The sequence below is a fragment of the Pogoniulus pusillus genome, chromosome 42, assembly GCF_015220805.1.
Source record: "Pogoniulus pusillus isolate bPogPus1 chromosome 42, bPogPus1.pri, whole genome shotgun sequence".
In the NCBI taxonomy this organism is placed as follows: Eukaryota; Metazoa; Chordata; class Aves; order Piciformes; family Lybiidae; genus Pogoniulus; species Pogoniulus pusillus.
In genome coordinates this window covers 1,031,301-1,038,854 of record NC_087305.1, presented here as the reverse complement: position 1 = coordinate 1,038,854, position 7,554 = coordinate 1,031,301, and the positions used below count along the sequence as shown (strand labels likewise).

The following is a 7,554-nucleotide window of genomic DNA, read 5'->3' as shown; positions in this document are numbered from 1 at the left end:
GGTGTGTGCAGGTGTGCCATGTGCAGTTGTGTGACATGCACAGGTGACATGCAGGTGTGTGCAGGTGTGCCATGTGCAGGTGTGTGCCACGCACAGGTGACATGCAGGTCTGTGCAGGTGTGACACAGAGCCAAGCAGGTTGGCAGAGAGCTCCAAGCTCCTCCAGCCCAACCTCTCCCCCAGCCCTGGCCAACCAACCAGACCATGGCACTGAGTGCCCCAGCCAGGCTTGGCTTCAACACCTCCAGGCACGAAGACTCCACCACCTCCCTGGGCAGCCCATTCCAATGCCAATCACTCTCTCAGAGAAGAAGAAGCCAGGACAGCAGGTCAGTGTTCAAGGATCACCTCCTCTGTGTCCAGGAGCGATGGACACCAAGAGAGGAAAGCAGGGCAGAATGCCAGGAGGCTGCCTGGCTGAGCCAGGAGCTGGCACACAAAGAGAAACTCTACACGGAGTGGAAGAGAGGACAGCTGGAATGGGAGGGTATAAGGAAGCTGCCCCAGCAGGCAGAGATCTGCTTAGGAAAGCCCAGGCAGAGTTGGAATTGAATCAAAGGCAACACCAAGAATCCTCACAGGTACATTAGTGGCCAAAAGAAGCCTAGGGAAGGTTGGGCCCCCTCAGAAAGGGAACAGGTGAAATGGTCACGAGTGATGTGGCAAAGGCTGAAGTTCTCAAGGACTTTTTTACCTCAGACTCACTGCAAAGGCCTCCAGCCACACTGCTGGAGCCATGGAAGATAATGGCAGGGCTGGCAGGAAGAGCTGCCCATCGTAATTGAAGATCAGGTCCGTGATCACCTGAAGAACCTGAAAGTGTTCAAGTCCATGGGACCCGATGGGATGCACCCAGGGGTGCTGAGGGAGCTGGCAGATGAGGTTGCTGAACCCTTCTCTATTCTACTCCCAAAGTCCTGGCAGCCTGGGGCAGTCCCCACTGACTGGAGAAGGGGAAACAGAACTCCCAGCGTCAAACAGGGTAGGAAAGAGGAGCCAGGGAGCTCCAGGCCAGGCAGCCTCACCTCTGTGCTCAGTGAGATCATGGAGCAGATCCTCCTGGAGGCACTGCTGAGACAGGAGAACAGTGAGGAGGTGATTGGGTACAATCAGCATGGCTGAAGCAAGGGCACATCCTACCTGACAACCTGGTGGCCTTCTAGGAACAGGTCACAACATGAATAGCTGTGGGGCAAGCAACTGATGGCATTGACCTGGCCCTGAGCAAGGCTTTGGCACTGTCCCACACCACATCCTGCTCTCCCGGCTGCTGCCACATGGGTCTGAGGGGTGGACCACCAGATGGATATAGAACTGGCTTGATGGCCACACCCAAAGAGTGGCTGCCAATGGCTCCATGGCCAAGTGCAGGCAGTGACAGGAAGAGTCCCCCAGAGATCAGTCCTGGCACCAGTCCTGTTCCACATCTCTGTGGGTGCCATGGGCAGAGGCACTGAGTGCAGCCTCAGCAGGTTTGCTGCCCACACCAAGCTGTGTGGTGCAGCAGCCAGGCTGGAGGGCAGGGACCCACCCAGAGGGACCTGCACAGGCTGCAGAGGTGGGCACAAGCCAAGCTCAGGAGGTTCAACAAGACCAAGTGCCAGGTCCTGCAGCTGGGTGGGGGCAATGCCAAGCACAACTCCAGGCTGGGCAGTGCCAGGCTGGGGAGTAGCCCTGAGGAGAGGGACTTGAGGGTGCTGATGGAGAAGAAGCTCTACAGGAGCCAGCAGTGAGCACTTGCAGCCCAGAGAGCCAAGCAGAGCCTGGGCTGCAGCAGCAGCAGTGTGGCCAGCAGGGCGAGGGAGGGGATTCTGCCCCTCTGCTCTGCTCTGCTCTGCTCTGACCCCACCTGGAGTGCTGCATCCAGCTCTGGAGCCCCTGGGACAAGAGGGCTGTGGAGATGCTGGAGAGTGTCCAGAGCAGGGCCAGGAGGATGCTCAGAGGCTGCAGCAGCTCTGCTGGGAGCACAGCCTGAAAGAGTTGGGGCTGTGCAGGCTGCAGCAGAGGAGGCTCCCAGGGGACCTTCTTGTGGCCTGCCAGCATCTGAAATGGGCTCCAAAAAAGCTGGGGAGGGACTTTTGAGACTGTCAGGGAGTGGCAGGACTGGGGGGGATGGAGCAAAGCTGGCGGTGGGGAGAGTGAGACTGGAGGTGAGGAGGAAGTTGTTGAGCAGGAGAGTGGTGAGAGGCTGGAATGGGTTGCCCAGGGAGGTGGTTGAGGCCCCATGGCTGGAGGTGTTTGAGGCCAGGCTGGCTGAGGCTGTGTGCAGCCTGCTCTAGGGTAGGGTGTCCCTGGGCATGGCAGGGTGGTTGGCACTGGCTGCTCCTTGTGTTCCCTGACAACCCTGACTGATTTTGTGACTCTATGAACTGCCTCCCAACATCCAGCCTGACCTTGCCCTGCCACAGCTTCAGGCTGTGTCCCCTTCTTCTGGCCCTGGCTGCCTGGCAGCAGAGCCCAACCCCACCTGGCTACAGCCTCCCTGCAGGCAACTGCAGACAGCAATGAGCTCTGCCCTGAGCCTCCTCTGCTGCAGGCTGCACCCCCCCAGCTCCCTCAGCCTCTCCTCACAGGGCTGTGCTCCAGGCCCCTCCCCAGCCTTGCTGCCTTTCTCTGGGCACCTTCCAGCACCTCAACATCTCTCTGCAATGGAGGAGCTCAGAACTGGACACAGCACTGCAGGGGTGGCCTGAGCAGTGCTGAGCACAGGGGCACAAGAACCTCCCTTGTCCTGCTGCCCACACTGCTCCTGAGCCAGCCCAGGATGCCATTGGCTATGCTGCCAACCTGGGCACTGCTGCCTCCTCTTCAGCTCTCTCTCTGCCTGGCTGCTCTCAGCCTCTCTGTCTCCAGCCTGTAGTGGTGCTACATGTTGGAGTGTGTGCAGGTGTGGACAGGTGTGTGACATGCAGGTGATGCACACAGGTGTGACCTACATTTAAAGGTGTGTGACATGACAGGTGACAGAGGTGTGTGCAGGTGTGTGGCATGCAGGTGACACACAGAGATGTGCCATGCACGTACAGGTGTGTACAGGTGTGTGCCATGTGCAGGTGACACAGAGATGTGACATGCACAGGTGTGTACAGGTGTGTGCCATGTGCAGGTGACACAGAGATGTGACATGCACAGGTGTGTACAGGTGTGTGCCATGTGCAGGTGACACAGAGATGTGACATGCACAGGTGTGTACAGGTGTGTGCCATGTGCAGGTGATGCACAGAGGTGTGACATGTACAGGTGTGTACAGGTGTGTGCCATATGCAGGTGATGCACAGAGGTGTGACATGTACAGGTGTGTACAGGTGTGTGCCATGTGCAGGTGATGCACAGAGGTGTGACATGTACAGGTGTGTACAGGTGTGTGCCATGTGCAGGTGATGCACAGAGGTGTGACATGTACAGGTGTGTACAGGTGTGTGCCATGTGCAGGTGATGCACAGAGGTGTGACATGTACAGGTGTGTACAGGTGTGTGCCATGTGCAGGTGATGCACAGAGGTGTGACATGTACAGGTGTGTACAGGTGTGTGCCATGTGCAGGTGATGCACAGAGGTGTGACATGTACAGGTGTGTACAGGTGTGAGCCATGTGCAGGTGATGCACAGAGGTGTGACATGTACAGGTGTGTACAGGTGTGTGCCATGTGCAGGTGACACACAGAGGTGTGACATGTACAGGTGTGTACAGGTGTGTGCCATGTGCAGGTGACACACAGAGGTGTGTATCCATGTGTCACCTGTGGCATGCAAGTGACACACAGAGGTGTGCCATGCATGTATGGCTGTGTGCCATGTGCAGCTGTGTGGCAATTCCTGCCTCTCCCAAGCACACATCTGCACTGGTAAAGCCTCCTGCATTACTGTGGGGTGCCAGTGTCCCTCTCCTAGTGCACCCCAGGCTGGCAAACCCCTGTGGGGCAAGGGCTTGCAAGGCTGGTAGGTGATGTGCCCAGGCTTAGTGAGTGGCACTGTGGCATACCCAGAGCCTGCTTTGTCTGTGCCCAGCAGTGCTCTGCCAGCCACAGCCCCAGGGAAAGGGTTACCTGCACTCCCAAGCCTTGGGCAGCCCCTTGGACAGGAGGATGGGAGAAGCTTCCCTCTGCTTGGCACAGAGTGGTAGGCACCGTGGTGTTCCCAAGGTTTATTTCTCACGGAGGGTGGGAGAGACAGGACAAAACCGGGGTGGAACCGTGACAGTCACCATCACACAAACAAGGGTATCCCCGAATCACAGCGTGGTGGGGAGCACAGCCCTCAGCTCTGCTCACGCTGCAGTGGGCACAGAGGAGCTGGGCTGGCACTGCCAATGCCTTCTGCCAGCTGAAAGAGGTTGAAAACAAGAGCTGGACCTCCCTGCCTTGCTTCACTGCCCCACGTAGCCAGACCAGTGGGCAGGAGCCTCAGGATGAAAACCTCCTTCCTCCCTGCCTGACCTCCCTGCTGCTCCTCCAGCTTCAGCCGCCCCAAAGAGCATCGGAGCAAGGACCCCTGCCCCGAGTGCGGAGGGAGGGACAGGAGGAGGTTTAACGAGAGCACCCCCCGCCCCGTTCCCCCGTGCTCAGAGCTCCTCTTGCTCCCCTTTGCCAAAGGTACTGCTGCCGCTCCCAGGATCGCTCCCAGCAATGGGAATGCAGCTGGGATGAAGTAGAGATCCTGGGAAGGGTTCACGTCTCCAGAAAGTTCTTCTCCCCTTCCTGATGGGCTGCCCAAAACCTGCCCAAGCCCAGCACGGCAGAGTCCTTCATCCTTCAAGAGAGCTGAGCCACCAGGTCCTGCTGCCAGCGATGCCAAGAAGCACCTCCGGGTGGGATCTTGTTCCTCATCCACAGGGACATCCCTGAGACTTGAAGAGCGGCTCAGAAGCTTGTTCCCGGCTGCCTCCAGCTCTCCAGCCCCAGCAGCATGGAGGAGCTGCTTCCCGGGCCCTGCTGTGACCGCGAGAGCTCTGAAGGGGCAGTCCTCCTCCCCTCCAGGTTGGTGCAAGCACCAGAGGGTCCCTCCGGCGCCGTCACCCCCAGCGCTGCTCCTCTATCCCCTTCACCACGCCTGGCTCTGCAAAAAGAGGGGTGGGAGGTGGCACAGCATCCCCTAGCAGGCTCAAACCTCACAGCTGCACATCCCAGGGGACAGGGGCCCGAAGCCACCACCCTGAAGACAGGAGAAGCAGACATGCAGAGGGACCCGGGACCAGAATAGGGCAGAGAGCACCACACGTAAGGCCCCCCCCAGCAGCCTGTCAGCCGAGGGTGTTGTGGCTCCCAGGGAGGTGTGGGCTGATGGCCAGGCTGACACCAGGCCCACGTGCCCCCTGAAAGCTGGCAGCTGCCCATGGGCTGGCCAAAGGCACCAGGGAATGCAGCAGCCAAGGAGGGCAGAGGAGACTTTGCCTTCAGCCCACACTCACTCTCTTCCCAGCTCTCAGCTGCTCCCAGTCAGATGGAAGGACCCACAGGTGTCTCTCTGCCAGCAAACCTTGAACAGGAGAGAGAAGTGAGTGAAGTGCCAGGACCCCTCCCGCGAGTCACACCCCCCACAGTTCACCATGCCAAGCTCCCAGCATGGATGGATCCTTCCTCAGAACACACAACTCCTGGGAATGCTTCCTGGCACCTCTTTCTGCACCTCTCTGCTCACAGCAGCTCTGCCTGGGTGTGCTGGCAGGACCCTCTTTGGGCACCAGTATCCATGGTCAGCATGACCAAGGAACAGCAGATCCTGCCCTGGCAGGCTGAGGTCTCCCCCAGGAAGAGACAACAGGATACTAGGCCAGACTGAGACCCCAGTTTTGCAGCCCAGTGGAAGGGCCAAGGTCTTAGAGGAACCTAAAGGCAGAGAGCGGCAGCTCCCAGCTGCTCACCTTGGCACCTCCTCCCCACACCCCAGGGTCTCCCTGCCCTCCAGTTCTGGGCTCTGCCCTCCCCCAGCTTCACGCTGCTCTCTGACCACATTCTCACCATCTACACCCCTCCTACTCACACCCCGAAGGGCTGCTCCCCCCAGAACCCCCCTGAGCAAGCACCTGCGGGCACCTACTGGTCAAGCTGCGAGCACAGCGTGGTCTGAGTACCCTGCAGCTGGGACTCGCCCAGGGGCCGCTGCTGGTGGCCACTGCCCTGGGACAGGCTGTTCTCCTCCGTCTGGCTGCTGCACTGGCTGCTGCTGCCGCTGCCACTTCCCCGAGCCTCAGCGTCCCCCTCGGGGTGCCTGGGGGCCTTGCTCTCTACTGAGGGACCCCCTCTGGGGCTGAAGGCATAGGGGCAGCGTCGCAGGTCCCTGGAGACGGCGTGGAGGCGGCGGTCGGCGCGGCGCGGGCAGCACAGCAGCTTGTGGAAGGCGCTCCTGAAGTCCGGGCTGCGGCAGTAGATGATGGGGTTGAAGGCTGAGTTGACGTAGCCCAGCCAGTTGAGGAAGAGGAAGAGCTGATCCGACACCAGCGGCCGGCAGAAGACCTTGATGATGTTGGCCACGAAGAAGGGCAGCCAGCACAGCGTGAAGGTGCCCATGATGATGCCCAGCGTCTTGAGCGCCTTGTGCTCCGTGATGGCCAGCAGACGGGAGGGACGCCGCCGCCGGCCGCGCTGGGAGCCGGGGCTGGGCGGCCCCTGCAGGAACCTCACCTTGTCCCTGCCGATCAGCTGGACGTGCCGCGTGGCCACGGCGAAGACGCGGGCGTAGACGAAGATCATGACGAGCAGCGGCACGTAGAAGGAGATGGTGGAGGAGATGATGGCGTAGGTCATGTTGGTGACGAAGTCACAGCAGCGCGGGTCGTCGTAGCAGCGCACCGCCTGCTCGTCCGCCCCGTCCCGCCACCAGTGGTTCATGATGGGGAGGAAGGAGATGAAGGCAGAGATGGCCCACACCAGGCACACCACGGCCCGTGCCCGGCCCTTGGTCACCAGCGCCTCGTACTGCAGGGGGGTGGTGATGGCGAGGTAGCGATCCACGGCGATGGCGCAGAGCGTCTCGATGCTGGCCGTGACACACAGCACGTCCAGCGAGGTCCACAGCTCGCACACCACCGTGCCGTAGGGCCAGTGCCCACTCAGCAGGATGATGGCCCCGGGTGGCACCACCAGCAAGCCCATGATGAGGTCGGCGCAAGCCAGCGAGGTGATGAAGACGTTGGTCATGGTCTGCAGCCGCGGCGTCTTGGCGATGGCCACGATCACCAGCAAGTTGCCGGCCACGATGACCAGCACGGTGAGGCTCAGGGCAGCTCCCACCACCCACTGCCGACTCAGGCTGGTGGCGCCGCTGCAGTTGGTGCCCAGCGCAGCTATCTCCCAGGCGCTGCCGTTGTCGCGGGGCAAGGGCAGGGGACTCATCTCCGCCGGGATCGGGCTGGGAGGGGTATCGGTCCCGCAGCCCCGACGTGCCTGCCCCGCTGCCCGCCGCAGCCCGGAGCAGCCCTCGGGGGCACCGGCGAGGCTGCAGCGGGGCCGCGTTCCCTCCGCCGCGCTCCCGGGGCCGCTCGGGCAGGAGGAGGAGCCTTTAAAGGCTCGGGGAAGGCGGGGGGTGGCCGCGGGCTGCCCCGCTCCGGAGATCAATG

General features: G+C 61.0%; 1 protein-coding gene across 1 annotated transcript; it reads right to left on the bottom strand.

The window, feature by feature from the left end:
• Positions 1-3,979: 3,979 nt before the first annotated feature.
• Positions 3,980-7,330, bottom strand: ADRB3 (adrenoceptor beta 3). Its single transcript, XM_064175535.1, has 3 exons — positions 6,036-7,330; positions 5,407-5,474; positions 3,980-5,054 (listed from the first exon to the last, which is right to left on the bottom strand). Exons 1-2 carry the CDS (start codon positions 7,328-7,330, stop codon positions 5,435-5,437), a joined length of 1,335 nt encoding a protein of 444 aa, XP_064031605.1. The 3' UTR covers positions 3,980-5,054; positions 5,407-5,434.
• Positions 7,331-7,554: the final 224 nt, after the last annotated feature.